This window comes from Haliotis rufescens, unplaced genomic scaffold (assembly GCF_023055435.1).
Source record: "Haliotis rufescens isolate VD_foot unplaced genomic scaffold, xgHalRufe1.0.p SCAF_63, whole genome shotgun sequence".
Classification (NCBI taxonomy): Eukaryota; Metazoa; Mollusca; class Gastropoda; order Lepetellida; family Haliotidae; genus Haliotis; species Haliotis rufescens.
The window spans coordinates 625475-646951 of NW_025964354.1; the positions used below are offsets into that span (position 1 = coordinate 625475).

Here is a 21477-nt window from a genome sequence, read left to right on the forward strand (position 1 = left end):
CTCGTCACGCCGATGACCCGTGTTCAATTCCCGACATGGGTACAATGTGTGAAGCCCATTTCTGATGCTCCCCGCCGTGATATTGATGGAATATTGCTAAAACCCGCGTAAAATCAAAGTAACTCACTCACACTCTAAAGTTAACATTATTCCGAATGCAACGCTGATTACACTGATTGTTGTTTAACGCGCACTAATCAATATTCCAGTTATGTGACGACGGTCTGTAAATAATCGAGTCTGGACAAGACAATCCAGTGATTAACATCATGAGCATCGATCCATGCAATTGGGATACGATGACATGCATCACCAAATCAGCGAGCCTAACCACCCGATCCCGTTAGTCGCCTCTTATGACAAACATCGGTTGCCGAAAATGATTATAACCCGGATCTTCACGGGGGACCTTGCATTACCCGTTATAAGCACTTAAAATCTATTCCAACATGTATATTTCTCCAACCGATTATATTGAACCAATAGTTCCAAATCAACAAATTTGAACACTGAACGCCATGAAGTTGTTGGTATTTCCAGCAAAATCCAACAAACTATTCACTACCCGTTGGCAATTATCTTCGGATAGTCCTTTGGAACTACATCGAGGTTAATAACAGATTTTTATTTTGCAAGGCAAGGCAGATGAGTAACAACCGTCTTTACAGCAGATTCAGCATACATATGTACAAACGTAATGAAAAATCAGAAAGATCATAGAAAATAATACTATTTTTCTCATAATTCAAGTTAAGAATTCAAATAGAACGAATGTCAGCCACAAATCAGATAACAGCAACAAAACATAACAGGACGCTGCCTTGGAAATCATTTTGACGAGCACTTTCTAAAGATGAGTTGAGTTTTAAAGACATCTATGTGTTATTAATCTTTTCGTTATCCTTTAAAATGACTGCTCCATGAACACACTTACTTTTAAGCACATCATTGTAAATGAATTGAAAATATCCTTGCTTCTAGTGAAGTGAAAGAGTGAGTTAAAATTTAATGTCCCATCGGCATTATTTCAGCCATAAAGCGACGAGCTTCTAGTGAAGCCATTACCGCTTAGACCTACATTGAACATCAATGGCATATGACAAACACAACATCCTTTATACAAAAACGACAATAGTAATCAATAAACATTGGTGAATTAATTCAGGTACACGATTTAAGTGGCAGATGTCTGGAATCAACTATGTAATTATACAGTTGCATGTGTGAAAGGGTGTTTGACTCCGGGTTGCGAGTAAAGGCTTTCGTTTGACGCTAGGTCACCTCCGCAAAAATAAAACGAAATCAATATGGTTACATTGTGACGATTTCGGTGAAATGAATATCAGTCGTTCTCATTTTGGCTGCAGTTACAGTATGCTAGAAGACAATGCACATATGTTAACCTCCCTTGCAGTTATTGGCAACATTTTCTTGGTAATGCTCTGTGTGTTTTCCTCTATCTTCAAAACTGCATTTTGACATAACTGTTGCAAAACCCTAAATATGCTGCACTTTCGATCACAGTGCAGTGTCATTGTTGCGTTCTGCTGTGTTCTTGGTTTTATTAACACGGGCATAGAGTTCATCTACATCAGGTACAATTAGTTGTACAATGACCCCTGCATGTATGTTCCCCTCAGCTCCAAGTTGTGACCCATCATCCTTTCCTGTGGCTTCATGGACATCTCCACCATCTCTCAATGTCCCGTTACTACAGCGGGTGACAGCACTTCGTGGGCTTCCTTTTGCGGTGTTACTTCTCCTGAAGTCCTGAATACTTACATCCACATCGGAATAAGCCGTACCTGTTGGCCCTCCAACAGATATATAGGGAGGATCAAAGGGAAGGTTAGGTTCGTGTTTTTCAGTTGGATTTACCTGTTTTCTACGGCGGTAGCAGCAGCACACGATAGTGATAATTATTATGACACCAACAGCCGGAGAGGCTCCTGCTGCAACTATTAACAGCTTTGAATCATCGGGGGGCGTTGGGGTGTCAATAGTGGTTTGTACATTAGTTTCTGTAACAGAATATATTGTGGTATTTTCAATACTCATATTTTCAGTTAATAATGTGTGTGTTTGTTAAATACACAAGTTGTGGTGACAACTATATTTGCACAATATATTATGTCAAGGATGAGGTGAATTATCAGATGGGCCTTATACAACGTCCTCACAGTTACACAACATTCGTTCTGACAAATTTATCATTTCATGTCAGTGTTAAATGCACTGGTAAGGTGCCTTCTGCTGCTTAGTTGACGATCTCCGTTGTCATGGTGTTGCTGTTGCATCCTCAGTAGGTAACAATGGCGTTTCTCTGCCCTCGGAACTAACTTGATACTCCCTTTATCGGAGAACTAGATGCCACTATCACAGACCATCGAGTATTGTCATCAGGCATCGTGACGTCAATGTTCAGTATTCAACATAGTTTTATACATTGTCCCTAGAATAATGTCAGTAAAGCATGACACGATGATATGTCCATACATGCAAGCCCTTGTTTTTTGTTAAGAATTGACTTTTCACTACCTCAGTAAGTCAGTCAAATTGACAGCGCGTCGTAATACATTTACATCAAGTTGGCCTACAAGAGGTCAAAATGGCCGACACGATAAACGTGACGGGATAGATTTCCGAAGTTGTTACAGAACCTGTGGCGGTTACATGTGTTAGTCATCATTGATCAACTGGCCGATCATTGAAAGGTGAATAAATATGCGTCAAACAGACACTAAGGTAAATTCATAGATTGCTGGAGGCGGTCAGTGTCAGCCGAAGACACGGATCGAGTCGATACTACGATAGTTAAGATGTGCATTTCTTCGTTTGCTCATTAGGCTGGGCCATAGCGAGGATATTCGTGAACAATCATGCAGTCACGCTCTCTGACATTTCTCAATGTTTACTGAAACGCTGAGATCAAGAACAAAGGTTCTAAATGGTCAGAAAGAACACTTATGTATGTTTTCGTGCTAGGGAATTCCCAGGGGTTTCCCCAGGAATGTGGATGTAGTCCGTCAGTGTTTACGTCATTTCAAGGAAATGGTCTCGTGAAAAACGTATGAACGTCAAATTGTGTCGTTTATACACTTATGAACGTCTATTTCGCGGTCATGTGACCCACCTCTCGTCCAACAGAAGAGCCGTAAATCGTGTAAACTTCGAATTAAAAAAATATATACTGAAAATACTTATTACCTATGCTATTTAAATAGCACAAAATGTGGTGTCTGAAGGATGATCACTTATAGGTCTATATATGGTCATCTGAATATCCTTGTAAAACAAAGGGCCATCGTTTGGTCGATGTTAACCTAAAAGTAATTGGAAACTGTTTACACTTTTCAAGCTGACCATATCATTGTTTTGCTCCCATGACAACCCGGAAGACAGCATGTACGACGTCTATTTCGATGGCAATTGCAATGTTGTTGTTGTTGTTTTTTTGTTTAACGCCGCACTCAGCAATATTCCAGCTATATGACGGCGGTCTGTAATTAATCGAGTCTGGACCAGACAATCCAGTGATTAATATCATGAGCATCGATCCACGCAATTGGGATCGATGACATGCGTCAACCAAGTCAGCGAGCCTGACCACCCGATCCCGTTAGTCGCCTTTTACGACAAGCATAGTCACCTTTAACCTATTCTACCCCGGAATCTTCACGGGTCCAATTGCAATGTAATGTCACCGCTAGTGCATGCTCTTTGTTGATGTTATCAAATATTCACACGCACGCACGCACGCACGCATACACACACACAGATAAACGATACAAGTTGCCTGCCTTAATCATAGTTGAGTCATATGACGTACAGCTGGATCACGACATAAATGATACTTACTATTCTGCTGGAGCTCGTTTACACCTCCAGAAGTAATATTCCACTGGTGATTACCACAGACAAACACAAGCTTCACGACCCCGAAGTGTATTTGTGTCACATTGATGGGTACTGTTTCGGTCAGGTTTTCGACGGTTGCGTTCCACCCAGTCTCACATGTGTAGGTGACACTCCCGATCTGTAGTGTTAGGCTGTAAGCGTCAGAGCAGTGGTAATCTCGAATGTCCACTGTGAGGGATATTCTGTCCCCCAGATTCACTGAATCAGCATCCACATCACTGGTTATGTTGACCGAGGGAATCTCTAAAACATAAAGTTTTGAATAATTGTATACATATGCGAATCCCGCAACTTTCACTTTGATTATTATTGTCACATCTATATCAAGTTATGACATCAGTTGCATTTTAATAAAAATAAGTTTAGTGATGTAAAAGAACTAAAATTGAATATCCTCCTTTATATAATTACGAAGACAATGAATTATTTGTCTTAACGAAAAAAGTCTATAAGGTTGACTTTCTGCTTGAACATTTTAAGTATATCGAGATTATTTAAGTTGGTTTGTTGGTTTGTTTGTTGTTTAACGCGCACTCAGCAATATTCCAGATATATTACGGCGGTCCGTAAATAATCGAGTCTGGACCAGACAATCCAGTGGTTAATATCATGAGCATCGATCCACTCAACTGGGATAGGTGACATGCATCAACAAATTCAGCGAGCCTGACCCCCCGATCCCGTTAGTCTGTCTCCTTATACGACAATCATAATCAGCTTTTACGGCAAGCATATCGGACTATGTGTAAAGATGGATAAAGAATAGTCAGTCTCTTATAGCTGAGATTATTTCACAGTACTCTGTGTTGGATGCTTTCATAGATGACATGTGATGTGTATTATCCTACTAGCACGTTGAGTCCATTTGCTCATAATATCCACCATTGGTTTGTTTGCTCCAAACTCGACTATGTACATGCAGGAGTTATATAGCTGGAAAGTTGGTGAGAGTGACGCAAAACAACAACCAAATTATGGAGAATGCGTGTCACGTATTCATCTGCTTGAATGCAGCAATACATGGAAAGCATTGGTGATATCACACAAAGTTAACTCTTTACATTCCATTGATACAACGGTGATTCAGGATACGCTCACCTTTTCGGAAACAAATGGTATCATCACTATTTGATAATGATTCATGAACACATGCATAACTATTTTATCTTTTTTGGAAATCATTTTTCCTTTTTATTCACCCACTATTTCTCTTTATTCTTCATAACACGTCTACCTACTTGCGACGACAAGAAGACAAAACGTTGTTCCCACATCTCCTCCATCAGCACATGACCAGTTCCCTGAATGTCGTGGCTGTACACTGATTATCGTGAGTTCAGTCTGTGTTTGGTTGACGATGTTTGCACTCTGTCCTGATACATTGGTGCAGTATGACACCGGACACTGTGGCGCAACTCCACATGGGCATTTGTAAATGGTATTAGTGAAGTTGTCAGACGTGGAACAGGTAATTTGAGCAGAAGTACCCAAGTAGGCTATGTCAGGACAGTGTATTACAGCTGTATCTAAGAGAAAACAAACAGGAAAATACATCATTTTGTTTCCATATGAAACATGTTTAATACTTGGACATACCGTCGTCCACACCTTATCTATTCAATGTATTTCCGCAATCACAGTACATTATGCAGTAAAGGAACGGTGTTTCTAAAATAGTTTGTCTCCAAGATTGCTTCAATTTGTAAATCATCTAACCCAAACCGTAGCACCTCGAAGATAACGCGATGAACATAATAATTAGCATTAACGTATTTCAGACACCTACCACTCTGTGCCAGGTGAAATGTGAAGATGGTGAGAACCGAGAGGAGAAAGTCCTTCAGGATGAGTGAATGCTTCATCTGTAAACATTAAGAAAACAATATGAACGTTTTCCTGAGCAAATGGCTAAGATTTGTATTTCTGGAAATGTTGGGTGATATCACTTGATACCAGCATTTCCCTAACGATTGGCGTCATGTTTCTTGTTGTGATGTCATGCTATATTTTGATATATGCTATACGTGAATCATTGACTTCCGTTGTAAGGTTTTTAACCCGTGGATGCGGAGTTATTTGTCACACCTTCATTTTAGTTTCCGAAAATTGAACATTGTGCAAGAAATGCGCTCGTGCGGCACCGGGTCTACCTCTGATCATTAAATTACGCTGGGATGTACAATATTAAATTGTCTACCTGATTCAAATTTAATGTAAAATGAAATGCAAATAAACTGGCCGGCAAAAGAAAGTACATTTCGAGTTCCATGATCAATAAAGTGTAACAAGAAGAGGTATTGTTGTCAATTATAATATAATCTAGGGAGGGGTTACACATTATTGATCAACCACAGTTTGAATGATTGTGCAATCACGGGTAATGTAAGCTCAAGGTAAACATTGGTGGGGTAAGAAATTTCTTTTTCAAAAGATGTTTGAAATGTCACCCAAAAACATTGTCAGGCACACTACAAGTTCATTGTCGACACAGTTGCCTTCAATAGCGTGTATGACCTCCAGCTGCCTCAGTGCATGCTCTGATACGCCGCCTCATCGATGATGTCAGTCTTCTGATGACGTGGACTGGAATCCGTTTCCACTCGTCTCTCAGGGCCTGCTGCAATTCTTGTCTGTTCATGAGAGGCTGATGGCATGCTCTAATCTCTTTTGAGTCAGTCTTGCAGCATTGGGCCTGGTATTGTCGTGTTGAAACAATGTCCCCTGCTGTTGGTTTTGTAAGAACGGAAGCACAACTGGCTGCAACACTTGGTCACCAAATCAGTCTTCTGATCTCCACAAATACCGCCCCACACCATGACACGTCCACCGCCGAATGGATGGACCTCTCGAATACACGCCGGAGCCAAACGTGCACGTCTGCGTCGATAAACTCGTTCTCTACCGTCATTTCGAAACAAGTTAAACCGACTTTCATAAGTAAAAAGCACTCCACCCAAATTTATCACTTGACAGCGTAGAACCTGCCTTGCCCATCGCAGTCTCAGGCGTCGATGTTGAGCAGTCAGTACCATTCCTCGGAAAGGACGATATGCTCGGATTCCAGCAGCAAGAAGTCGTCGTAGTACTGTACGTTGGCTAATGGGATGTCCCAACGCTGTTGCTGCCGCCGCCGTCGCCGTCGCCGTTACGAATCTGTTTCGGGGAGGAATGAGCCGTATCTGACCGTCTTCCAGTGGTGTTGTCACTCCGGTTCTAGGCCTGTCCTGTGTCCTCCATGTCTGCCTGTACCGTTGAATCCGCCTGGCTACTGTCAATGGTGTACAACTAAACCTTCTGGCAATTAGGACCATACCGATGGCTCTCTCTCTCTCTCGGCTCCAGTGACAGTCGTGGCATTTCTTCTGTGTGCGACTTTCACGTGTGGTTATTATACCCTGCAGACGAACGCATTTATACAGCTAACATGCACGTGCGGGAAACCTGTTTCAACATTTTTTTGTCACCGGACGAGCGCCGTCAAAGGTGGCGCGTTCGGGTGAGGTTTTTTTGGTACCTATTCCTGGGCAGTCATATTCCCAATACCCACTTTCCACTAGTTATCGCTGTTTTCTAGGAAAATTACAAATTGCCAACCTATACTTTCTTTTGCCGTTCAGTTTATTAAGCTTGTTTGAAAAAAGACAGGGTTACATGTTGTCCGAGATTTTGCTATGCCTTAATAAAAAGCACGTTTCGACACCTTTTATTAAAGTATTTTCCGACGTTTAATTGTAATTAAACAGCTTCATGAAAACTGTGTGAACAGAATACTTACTAATATCTGAACGACACAATGACTTGACAAAACCATTATAGATTGCTATAAATGTTGACAATCGAAATTCAGCTATGACGGCAAAAGACGACAGCGAGAAGTATACACACATACAAAGAAAGAGGAGCATAACTCTGCTGTGCTTAGAACTAGCCCATAAAAAGCGGTGGATAAAAATAGTATATGTTCGTATTTGTTTGTTCCCCAGGTAACAAACTATTAAATCAGAAATATCGATATTGAAACCGTGTATATTTAGGTATTATAACCAATTACAAGACATGATGTTGCTACATAAAAAGGGAAATAATAGCAAAATGGGGGTCCCGATCTAACATGTAAATTAGGTCTTAGACTTCCGCATTCACCTGATTATGTAAGTGTTTTGTGACTCATGTGCAACGAAGTTTTCCTCACGTGTAATGTATTACTGAACAGCTTAATGTCATAAGTGTGTATATATATATATATATATATATATATATATATATATATATATATATATGACGGCAGTACGCGAGAAGTTTAGAGAAGGACTTTTGTTGATTCAGGGAATGTATGTACATAACTATGCAAATGCATATTGTGATTTCTGTAACCAAGAGTTAGTCAGACATGCAGGTAAATACCGTTGTCGTTGTGCGTGATTTTGCGTCAGTAATGGCGACACGGGATCCAGGGTAGGAAGGTTATCAGCCATCAAATAAAGGCGACTATGCTTGTAGTATTTATTTGAGGCGAAGTTGGTTTATGCATTTTATCTTGCGTGGATCGATGCTCATAATGTCAGACATTGGATTGTCAGGTCCAAACTTAATTATTTACACACCACCCTCATGAAGTTAGAATATTGCTGAGTGCGGTGTTAAACAACAAAGAAACAAATAAACATGGTGTCAAGCAGGACGGAAACTTTGACAATTTCTGCTGAATTTACCAGATTATTGTAAAGTATCTATTATTTAAGCCCAAATTCTTGCTACGATCCTCTTCCCATGCATATTCTAAAATAAATGTGAGCCACTGTATGCAACGCATAGACGAACGGATCTCTCAAAATAGGAGAAAATGCTACCCAGTGTGAAATCTCAATTTTGTTTTGTTTACATTTCAATTAAGTACAGTGTTCAGAGAACAGCGTTTGCTTTCACGCCTTATTTATTTGACTTTAATTCATTTCGACAATGCGAATAATTATTGAATAACCCACACGGTACGAGTGATAAAGGAAAATGTCACGAGTGAAATCAGTGTTTCTTCATGTCCACATTGTTTTGTTCTTCTGAATATTTCAGTGTTATTATTGTTTCATTCATTATAATAATAATATTATCAGGTGTAATACATGTCACTATAATTTATCTACTCATAAGGGCGGACGGGTAGCCTAGTGGTTAAAGCGTTCGCTCGTCACACCGAAAACCCGGGTTCGATTCCGGACATGGGTACAATGTGTGAAGCCGATTTTTGGTGTCCCTTGCCGTGATATTGCTGGAACATTGCTAAAAGCAGCGTGAAATCAAACTCACTCACAATCTACTCATAATCCTCACTCGTGATAACATTCTGAATTGTATATGATCTGTTAACATGGCTCTACCATGACATGTCCGTGGTCCAGAGAAGGGTAAGCTTTTTAGCATTGAATAACATTTTTTATCAGAAATGAAAATCTATCTTTTGTTACTTTCAAAATAATTTTGCTTAACGAATTCTTGTTGAAACCACTATTTCTTTCAAAGCTGTAACACAATATTGTAAACATACAGAAACCACATAACATCACATTTAATTACACTGAAATCTACAGTAGAGCAAATCAATGTGAACATGAACGAACAGTTTGAGACAATGCGTACAGAGGAACGCGATTTGCTGGAATTCGCCACAAGACAATCCAACACAAAAACTGCGTTTGAAGACAAACTTGACAGAAGTGATCATTATTCTGGAAGATATATTTAACTTGTATTTGGAACTAAGATTGGCGATAGAACAGAAGAGAGTGAAACATAAACACATGACTTGTCTTTTTCTGAAGAGATTTGTTGCATTAGGGAGCTCTGCAAATAGTCAGTTAGACATTGACCATAGATGTATTAAAGACGTAAACAGGCTTAGTACAGTTGAAGCGAATGTATCCTTGTTTCAGACGAGTGTTTTCACTAATAGGAGAGCCAGAACACTTGAAAAGCTACGGAAGACGGGAAAAACACTGCGTTGAAGGTTTGTCTTATTCGTAGATATTCTTAAACATGTTATTTCAAAACATGCCGTGTACTCGTCTCAAGGAGAAGACATAATAATCAAGAAATGTCGGAATATTTATATGAAACATGTCTCACCTTGAAAGCCGCCTGATCCGCTCTGCATATTGTGCTGTGAATATTATTGAAAAGCTTCCTGACTCATTGTATTGGTATTGAAATCTAATGTATGAGCCTACCACAGTACATGTTGTGTGTAGAAACACAGGTGAAGGAAACAAGGTAAATGATAACCTATTGCATAGGCGTGTCTGTCCACGTCACACGTGTAATCGACACAATGATTCCGAAACATATCAACAATGGAAACTGATAACTATGACCTGACGGTAAACTGCTTGTGCATGCATTTAATCTCATATCTAACTGACTGTCCTTGTTCTGATCTGAACAAACCAATAATAAAGACAGTCATCAAGTCACACTAAAAGGCTGGAAACCTAATATAACGCGTGAGCCAAATCCAGCACAATTGACCTACCTTTCTGCATACGTCAACTTTATAAAGTCTTGACCAAAGGCATCTCACGAAAAGAACAATAAATAGAGTATCACTGTTCAACTATGGGCAAAGTGAACTGGAACATGTCGTTCATTGTTTGCGTTGTTCATCACATGTGTATTTGGTCTGTTGAGGCCGTGTGCATATTACTGACAGACGGTTAAACGTGAAAGAGGTCCATATGGACACAGAAATACAAATAAAACAAGAGTATCGAGCAGTCATCAAGTTTTTTTCTTTAGAGAAAAGTACTCCCCAATAAATTCATGACCGCATGTCACAAGTGTATGGGGTTAAGTGCAGTAGGTATTGCACTGTTAAAGGGTGGGAAGCTATGGTTGGTTGGTTGGTTTGTTGTTTAACGCCGCACTCAGCAATATTCCAGCTATATGACGGCGGTCCGTAAAGAATCGAATCTAGACCAGACAATCCAGTGAATGATATCATGAGCATCGATCCACACAACTGGGATCGATGAGATGCATCAACCAAGTCAGCGAGCCTGACAACCCGATCCCTTTCGTCGCCTTTTATGACAAGCATAGTCGCCTTTTATGACAAGCATAGTCGCCTTTTACGGCAAGCATGGGTTGCTGAAGACCTATTCTACCCCGGAATCTTGACGGAAGCTATGACACCCTCAACTTCCATCAATGAAGATTAAATCAAGGAGATGGTAAAACTTTTACTGTCACATAGAGGAATAACCTTGTTGAACTTCTGGAAAACACAGGTCTTAGTCATGAATCCATTGAAAGTATTATTCATGAACACTTACAGATGAATAAGAAGTCTGCTCGATTGGTGCCAAAGTTTCCACATTCTGATCTTAAGGAAAACAGATCAATGTACCCACGTGCACTGTGCACTGTGCATCTCGTTTGTTTAATAGGTACCATCGTATATGTGTGTGTGGACGATAATGCTAGTTGAATCCGGAACACTATATTTTGTGTTTTTGTTAAAAACAATTGGGTTAAGTGTTCGACATCAAGGTCGACATACGTTTGGGCGAGTGTCCATATGCAGAGTTATGTGCCTTAGTCTAATTGGATCAGCTGATTGTTTGTTCACCCTGATTGCATCACCCAGTGGTCTTTCGGGACCATTACGCCTCAGATACGCCACACGTTCTGCTCACATTTCACTCACTCGGATGCAAACAGTCATGACATGTCCATGTGTTAGTATGTTGAGCTGTAGAAAACGCCACTTAAGTCACATGCATTGGAGCGCAAGATTTGTAGGTTGAGATGGAGTGAGTGAGTGAGTTAAAATTTAACGTCGCAACGGCATAATTTCAGCCATATAGCAACGAGACCAAGTTTAATATGTCAACAACTGAGTAGTTTATGCACATTGATATTTAAAATCAATTCATGAAACATACTTGGGCATGCATGCTGTGTTTAAAAATAATTTATGAAACATATTTGAGCATAATATAACACAGTTTAAAAACACGGGCTATAGACCACCAGTAACCAAAGCTAGGCCACCTCGCTGGGGATCATGGGGACTTACAGTACCTCTGCTTCCTGCATGATATCCCAGCAGGATTTACGTCATCACTTAGCTACTGGTGGTTGTGCATAATACTAGCCAATATTAAAAAATACTCATCAATGAAATGGCTTAAAAACACTGGTTGTTGATAGTTACATCGATTATGATAGGATTACGTGTCACACAGGGGGACAATATTTTTACGCTGCGTTAACCTCCTGGACAGAGCCTTCAATAATGTCATTTGCTAATAGCATCACACCAAATTTAAAAACAAGCATTTATTTATTCACATACATATCTAAAATGTATATACAGACCAATTTCTCTCTAAAAGCTGACAATAAGATGCTTTTATATGCTTTGATAATGTGAATCCTTTGCGATATGCTTGATGGTGAACCTTTCATCACAAGGGATACACTTAAGGGGTTCGTCATCATCTGTCTTAAGCAGATATTCGTGTGTAAACCGACTGTGCCCAATATGACATCGTCGTAAAACGACCTCGTCATGTCTTGACTGACAACCCAAGTAGGTATGATGGTTTCAATTCGTGTAGTTTATTGCTTCCTACCTGGGTGTCCCACCTCTTTTGCATGATATCCCGGGTATCATATTTGATGGTTGGTTTAAAATCACTGTACGGGATAAGAAGTGGAGATAAAGGTTTGTCAAGGGCTGGTTTAGCTGCTGCATCGGCTTTTGAGTTACCTGTTATGCCTGCATGACTTGGTAACCAGCAAAAGACGATGACACATTGGCTAGTAGAAAGATCATTATAGAGTTCTAAAATGTCAAGGATAATAGGGTAATATGGTGAGATACATTTAAGTGCCTGAAGGCAAGATAACTAATCAGAGAAGATGATGATTTTTTTGGATTGGTTTTGTTGTTGAATATAGGTCAAAGTTGTTTGGATAGCTTTGGCCTCAGCAGTAAAAATTGAACTAAAATCTAGTATTCTTGAGGAGACAGTTCTGGATCTAATGATGGTGGGACTTGCAACTTTGCCACCATCCTTGGTGCCGTCTGTAACAATGGACCTGTCAGAATAATATTGAGTTTGCAATTGGTTGTATGCTTGTTGTTAAACCCAAGGATTTGTTTCGGAATTTTTGAGGAAGGTTAGAGTGAGGTCTACATCTGGCTTCACCAATTTTATCTGGGGTGTTGTGTGGTTGAATTCTGATTCCAAGTGGTGGAACCAGGTTTGATAGATTTCGAAACAGGTTTTCATACAAGGGTGGAAAACCTAACTGTATGCTTGATTGGATTTATTGTGCAATTTAGTGATGCATTGCATTGAAAGTTTAATGCGGCGCAGTTTGAGTGAAGGTTCATCGGCCTCCACATTCAAACTGTCCAGGGGAGATGTCCTAAAAGCTCCAAGACAGAGCCTTAGGCCTTGATGGTGTATAGTGTCCATTATTTTCTGAGTTGCTTTTGCAGGCTCCAACATAGACAATGGAACCATAGTCTAGTTTGGGACGTATTAATGATCTGTACAAGTGAAGGAGGGTGGTCTGATACCCTACCCACTCGGAATTTGAAGTCGAGATCCTTCAGGCACTTTGCCTTGATATATTTGATGTGTGGTAAGAATGTGAGATGACGGTCAAATATGAGGCCAAGGTATTTGGCCTCCTCTACTACCTTGATAGGAGTACCATCAAAAAATAAATCTGGATCCTCGTGAAGTTTGTATTTATGACAAAAGTGAATACAGTTTGTTTTGGATTTTGGAAATTTGTAGCCGTTTTCGTTGGCCCTTTTTTGAATTTTGTTAAGACTGAGCTGCAGCTGTCTTGCTATTGTATTCATATTCTTACCATGACAAGAAATGTTGAAATTGTTGAAATTGTCCACAAAAAGTGAACCATCAACGTTATTGTTTAATACTTTAGTGATACTATTAATTTTGATGCTGAAAAGTGTGACTGATAGTATGCTGCCTTGAGTGACGCCCTGATCTCGATCGAAATGTTCAGACAGGGTAGAGATCACTCGTATTTGAAATGGTCTGTTGTTTAAAAAATGAGATATGAACTGAGGTAATTGCCCCTCAATCAAAATCCATGCAAATCTTTTAAAATACCATGGTTCCACGTTGTATCATATGCCTTATTGATACAGTATGTTGTTTGTTGACAATGGATTTTTTTTAATAAACGACTCTAAACGCACCAAATAGTCAATGGTACTTCTGGTTTTTTTTCGGAAACCACACTGGATGTCGCTCAGGAGGTTATTGGTCTCCAGGTACCAGATGGACCGATCATTCGAATTCATTTAGTATGTTTTAATCGGTCAGTAAAAGGTCAAGGGCAGAGTATGTGCCAGTGGCGGGATGAAGATTTGTGGTATTACCATCATTGAAGATGCATAAATCATTGTTTGAGATAAAATCGCCAAGGACGTTTCCCTTATTTTTTGTGTCAGTACTCCCCAATAGGGGATTTTGACCGTTTAAATCGCCCATGATGATACAGGGCTTCGGGTGCTCACAATACAAATTCTGAAGATCTGATTGACGGATAGTTGAGGAAGATGGAAGATACGATGAACATAATGAGCACTATGTTCAAAGTAACACGGACAGCAACGGCTTTTTGAGTAGTTTTGAGTGGAACAGGGCTATGGATAATGCCCTGCTTCACCAGGATAGAAGAACCTCCTGTAGCTTTATCACCAGGAGGGGACAACAAGTAGTAAGAACTGTACTGACGGATATCAAATAGATCTGTGTTTTTTAGATATGGTTCTTAGAGACAAAATGCTACTGGTTTAAAATCTTGGATTAAAAGTTGTATTTCATTAAAATTCTTCTTAAGACCTCTGCAATTCCTTTGTATTATGTTTTGTGGATTAATGGTGGTGCTTCCAGAGGAGAAATGTCACGTAAACGTAAGGAAGGCTTTGTAGTACGCCTATCGGTATCATGTTGAGTTACCTCCATGTCCAGAGGACCAAAGGAGTTATGGACCTCGACTGGGACCATCTAAAGGAGAGGTGGCCTTTGGTGTTTGCAGCTGTTCTCTCAGCTGCTTCTTTTTCAATAATTTATTTTCCCTGTTTGTAAGTTTAACTGGCTCTGGTTCAGGTGTTATTTTAGGACTCTGAGACTCAACATTTGTGATGGTTCCTCGTTTTGGGGTGTTACAGATTAAAGTGGCACAGCTGGTTTTTGGATTGAAGCAGTTGGAAGTGGCTGAACAGCCTTGACCCATGTCAGATCAGTCTGGCAGTCGATAGAGGAAGTAGTGACTTGAGGACGAGAGACGGCAGCAGAGTAGGAGATGGTGAAAGTGCTTGTAGTGAGCCCTTCATTTAATTTAAGAAGATTGACAGATTGAGGTATCCGTGCACATTCTACAAGGAGAGAGCCAGAACGAAGCTTTTAGGACATTTGTAATCTCTCTGCAGATACTAATGATACCTTTGGAGATTGCAAATGGATTGAGTTTGATTGGTTCTTTGTCTAAAGCTTCTATAACCTAGAAAAGTGGCCAATAGTCGGATCGAGTGGGCGTAGTATTTTCGTCAGTCTCTATGTGTCGTCTTTTTGTACCAGGGTGTTGGGAAGCCATGCCCAAAGGGAAATAATTCTGCACCCCTTTTCCCCACCTACCATGGAGTGTCTACAAGGACAGTCTTATGCTGCAGCGGATCTCCAAGCTGCAAAGACCGGGGATAAAGAGGTGGTATACACCAGCAAATTTGACGTGAAGAGCTATCTGCCGAATTAAGGGTCAGGCTGGTTCGACCCATAACAATTCATTGGAGACGTACAGAATTCGGAGGTCAGCATCACCAGATTGGCACATGAGCCACCACCTTCTGGGCATAGGGCTCTAAGCAAGTTGATAGATTCATACATTTAGAATTGACATTTTGAATAAATTTATTTTTAAGCACCAAACGTTTGTTCGAGTCAGGGAATAAGTTTATGCTTTACGTCAAATCGGCAATATTTCAGCCATATCATGACGAAGTTTTATACGAAAAAGTATGCACAGGGCATGACATGACCAGCCGATTGATAGAATCGGGCCCATTCTCCCGCCCGTCAAGGCGAAGTTAGGGTCGAAGTGGTGTGTTGGACTAAGGAGCACTATTGCCGGCTCCGTCGCCCTCAGCTACCAGAATCCCTTCCTCTGCCAACAAAGGGTCGCAGCCCACGGCAAACATGCTGCCCAATTCGGTTGCCTTTTAAGACCGGCAGCGGGGTGCTGAGGACACATTCTTGTTTATCTACACCGGGTCCCCACTGGGAGGTTGAGATGGAAGGAGGGGTGGGGCTTGCTGAGTGCGCACCTCATCAATTCGGTTTGAAGCACACTAAACATGTATCCATTTACATAGTGTAAACGTCTCAGAGCAATAACTAATTCAGTTGGTGATTTGGACAAAGTTATTACTGGTCTCCGTCATGTTGTTGGTGTATTGCTGAGTGCAGCTTTAAACATACAAACATAGATAAGTGTCACTCAGAAAGCTACTCTGTTTTCTGCTGCATATCCCAGTATGTCGTGTCTCGTTTCAATACTGTGAATTCCATGCAACACGTATACAACAGTCCATACTGGTGGCTCTGGACTTAGAGAAAGTCTTGCAGGCATAAACCTGGAAGTGATTGACGAAGGTTCGACATGTTAACATCGAATTCACCTATTCGAATGGTGGCATACATCACCGAAGTGCACTATGAGCTATTTCAAAACAGTACTCAGATGCCATTTCGTTCATTCTGTACCAGTAGTAGGGAATGGTAGGCTATCCCTCCTCTGGAAAGGGCCCTATGAATAGTCCTGTACCTAGTGTTACACTAACATGCATGTGTGCGTCAGAAAAAAGGTCGGAGCCATTATGAGTAAGCTTGATGGTCGCGTTATTTAAATTGACCCGCACTAGGAGATGGCCTATGCCGAGTAAAGGAAGGGGCCCCTTGTTTCATTCAAAGAAGCAATTAGACGTTTGACACACACTAGTTACATAAACCAATACCTCGTACGTTTGGAGCATGTTCCCCTGTATACAGATTAGTTACGTCGCTTTATGATTGCAACATGCCGATGTGACGTTACTTTTAACTCCTCACTTGTGGCAGATTTTGACACGAGAAAATACGAGTGAGTATTGTTTTACATCGCATTTATCATCATTCCAACAACATCACAGTGTGGGACAACATAAATAGGCTTCACACATTGCACTCATTGGAATTGAAATTGTACAATGAATTCTTCATTAGCGATTCCTTATGATTATGATTATGAAAATGTATTTTTTACTTATTTAAGTTCTTTTCTTCTTCTTCTTATTGTTGATGTTGTTCTAATTCTTCCTTTTGTCATTATTATTATCATGTACAGATTAAAATAACAAATGCAGCAAAGAGGGTTTTGGGTGATCCTGGCACAGTCTGGCTGGTCAGACTCATCATTAGCTCAGAGGAGCGGTTGGGTAGCCTAGTGGTTAAAGCGTTCGCTCGTCACAACGAGGACCCGGGTTCGATTCTTCAGGTGGGTACAATGTGTGAAGCCAATTTCTGGTGTCCCCCGCCGTGATATTTCTTGAATATTGCTATAAGCGGCTTAAACCATATTCACTCACTCATCAGCTCAGGGCCCTTGGCTCCTCTACACGCAGCCCAGACAGCGAATAAGACTTCTCCCAGGAAGCGCTGCCTAGTCAAACCCATTCGGAGCTTTTTTGGAGAATGTGAAGACTCCCGAACACTGCAGCCTTCTGCATTGCCAAGATTGTCAGAAGAGCTGTATTTCTGGTAGCAAACCCAGGTACTCCCCTATGTCAGACAACAGATTGGGAAGTACTAAACCTAAGGCACCAATGAGGAATCGGGCAACTTGGTGCTTCGGATGCGAGCGTGGCAAATAGGCGCAACCAGTAAACACTCATGATATGGGTTTGTTTGGGAAGTACAGCAGGCTACCCCTAATGGCGTATGTTTTTGAAGCAAACATTTCTTGCAAAGTGCATTTCTCGTCTTCAAGAATAGATTAATAATATGTAAATGTGAATGTACCATTTTTGAAACTTCGACAAATACAATGTATACTTTCATTAGTCAAACTAGTGATGCCTCTAAAGTTAACAGGGGCGGCCGGGTAGTCTAGTGGTCAAAGCGTTCGCTCGTCACGCCGATGACCCGTGTTCAATTCCCGACATGGGTACAATGTGTGAAGCCCATTTCTGGTGCTCCCCGCCGTGATATTGCTGGAATATTGCTAAAACCCGCGTAATATCAAAGTCACTCACTCACACTCTAAAGTTCACATTATTCCGAATGCAACGCTGATTACACTGATTGTTGTTTAACGCGCACTCAGCAATATTCCAGTTATGTGTCGACGGTCTGTAAATAATCGAGCCTGGACAAGACAATCCAGTGATTAACATCATGAGCATCGATCCATGCAATTGGGATACGATGACATGCATCAACCAAATCAACGAGCCTAACCACCCGATCCCGTTAGTCGCCTCTTATGACAAACATCGGTTGCCGAAAATTATTATAACCCGGATCTTCACGGGGGACCTTGCATTACCCGTTATAAAGCAATTAAAATCTATTCCAACATTTATATTTCTCCAACCGATTATATTGAACCAAAAGTTCAAACTCAACAAGTTTGAACACTGAACGCCATGAAGTTGTTGGTATTTCCAGCAAATCCAACCAACTATTCACTACCTGTTGGCAATTATCTTCGAATAGTCCTTTGGAACAACATCAAGGTTAATAATATAGTTTTATTTTGCAAGGCAAGGCAGATGAGTAACAAACGTCTTTACAGCAGATTCAGCATACACATGTACACACGTAATGAAAAATCAGAAAGATCATAGAAAATAATACTATATTTCTCATAATTCAAGTTAAGAATTCAAATAGAACGAATATCAGCCACAAATCAGATAACAGCAACAAAACATAACAGAACGCTGCCTTGCAAATCATTTTGACAAGCACTTTCTAAAGATGAGTTGAGTTTGAAAGACATCTATGTGTTTTTAATCTTTTCGTTATCCTTTAAAATGACTGCTCCGTGAACAAACTTACTTTTAAGCACATCATTGTAAATGAATTGAAAATATCCTTGCTTCTAGTGAAGTGAGTGAGTGATTGAGTTAAAATTTAACGTCGCATCGGCATTATTTCAGCAATAAAGCGACGAGCTTCTAATGAAGCCATTATCGCTTAGACCTAAATAGAACATCAATGGCATATGACAAACACAACATCCTTTATACAAAAACGACAATAGTAATCAATAAACATTTGTGAATTAATTGAGGTACACGATCTAGGTGGCAGATGCCTGGAATGAACTATATAATTATACAGTTGCATGTGTGAAAGGGAGTTTGACTCCGGGTTGCGAGAAAAGGCTTTCGTTTGACGCTAGGTCACCTCCGCAAAAATAAAACGAAATCAATATGGTTGCATTGTGACGATTTCGGTGAAATGAATATCAGTCGTTCTCATTTTGGCTGCAGTAACAGTATGCTAGAAGACGATACACATATGTTAACCTCCCTTGCAGTTTTTGTGTGTTGTCCTCTATCTTCAAAACTGCATTTTGACATAACTGTTGCAAAACCCTAAATATGCTGCACTTTCGATCACAGTGCAGTGTCATTGTTGCGTTCTGCTGTGTTCTTGGATTTATTAACACGGGCATAGAGTTCATCTACATCAGGTACAATTAGTTGTACAATGACCCCAGCATGTATGTTCCCCACAGCTCCAAGTTGTGACCCATCATCCTTTCCTGTGGCGTCATGGACCTCTCCACTATCTCTCAATGCCTCAATACTACTGTGGGTGACAGCGCTTCGTGGGCTTCCTTTTGTGGTGTTACTTCTCCTGAAGTCCTGAAGACTTACATCCATATCGGAATAAGCCATATTTGCTGGCCCTCCAACAGATATATAGGGAGGATCAAAGGGAAGGTTTGGTTCGTGTGTTTCAGCTGGATTTACCTGTTTTCTACGGCGGTAGCAGCAGCACACGATAGTGATAATTATGATGATACCAACAGTCGAAGAGGCTCCTGCTGCAACTATTAACAGCTTTGAATCATCGGTGGGCGGTGGGGTGCTTCCTACAGAAACAATATGTGTCAATAGTGGTTTGTACATTAATTTCTGTAACAGAATATATTGTGGTATTTTCAATACACATATTTTCAGTTAATAATGTGTGTGTTTCATAAATATATAAGTTGTGGTGACAAATATATTTGCACAATATATTATGTCAAGGATGAGGTGAATTATCAGATGGGCCATATGTAACGTCCTCACAGTTACACAACATTCGTTCTGACAAATTAATCATTTCATGTCAGTGTTAAATGCGCTAGTAAGGTGCCTACTGCTGCTTAGTTGTCGATCCCCGTTGTCATGGTGTTGCTGTTGCATCCTCAGTAGTTAACAATGGCGTTTCTTTGCACGCGGAACTAACTTGAGACTCCCTTTATCGGAGAATCCGATGCCACTATCACAGACCATCGAGAATTCTCATCAGGCGTGACGTCAATGCTCAGTATTCAACATAGTTATACATTGTCCCTAGAATAATGTCAGTAAAGCATGACACGATGATATGTCCATACATGCAAGCCCTTATTTTTACTTAAGAATTGACTTTTCACTACCTCAGTAAGTCAGTCAAAATGACAGCGCGTCGTAATACATTTACATCAAGTTGGCCTACAAGACGTCTAAATGGCCGACCCGATAAACGTGACGGGATAGATTTCCGAAGTTGTTAAAGAACCTGTGGCGGTTACATGTGTTAGTCATCATTGATCAACTGACCGATCATTGAAAGGTGAATAAATATGCGTCAAACAGACACTAAGGTAAATTCATAGATTGCTGGAGACGGCCAGTGTCAGCCGAAGACACGGATCGAGTCGATACTACGATAGTTAAGATGTGCATTTCTTCGTTTGTTCATTATGATAGGCCATAGCGAGAATATTCGTGAGCAATCATGCAGTGACGCTCTCTGACATTTCTCAATGTATACTGAAACGCTGAGACCAAGAATAAAGGTTCTAAATGATCAGAAAGAACACTTATGTATGTGTTCGTGCTAGGAAATTTCCAGGGGTTTCCCCAGGAATGTGGATGTAGTCCGTCAGTGTTTACGTCATTTCAAGAACATGGTCTCGTGAAAAAACGTATGAACGTCAAATTGTGCCGTTCATACACTTATGCACGTCGATTTTGCGGTCATGTGACCCACCTCTCGTCCAATGGAAAAGACGTATATCATGTAAACTTCAAATTAAAAAAAATATTTACTGAAAATACTTATTACCTATGCTATTTAAATAGCACAGGGGACGCATGTAATGTGTCAGAACACGTCTGTTGTGATTGTCCTCGTTAACTGACAAAATGAAGGATGTTCACTTATAGGCCTATATATGGGAATCTGAATATCCTTGTAAAACAAAGGGCCATCG

General features: G+C 40.5%; 1 protein-coding gene across 1 annotated transcript; it reads right to left on the reverse strand.

The window, feature by feature from the left end:
- Positions 1-745: 745 nt before the first annotated feature.
- LOC125375922 lies at positions 746-14260 on the reverse strand. Its single transcript, XM_048386972.1, has 6 exons — positions 14156-14260; positions 13511-13624; positions 5705-5780; positions 5157-5444; positions 3859-4161; positions 746-2021 (listed from the first exon to the last, which is right to left on the reverse strand). Exons 1-6 carry the CDS (start codon positions 14258-14260, stop codon positions 1519-1521), a joined length of 1389 nt encoding a protein of 462 aa, XP_048242929.1. The 3' UTR covers positions 746-1518.
- Between the last annotated feature and the right edge of the window lie 7217 nt (positions 14261-21477).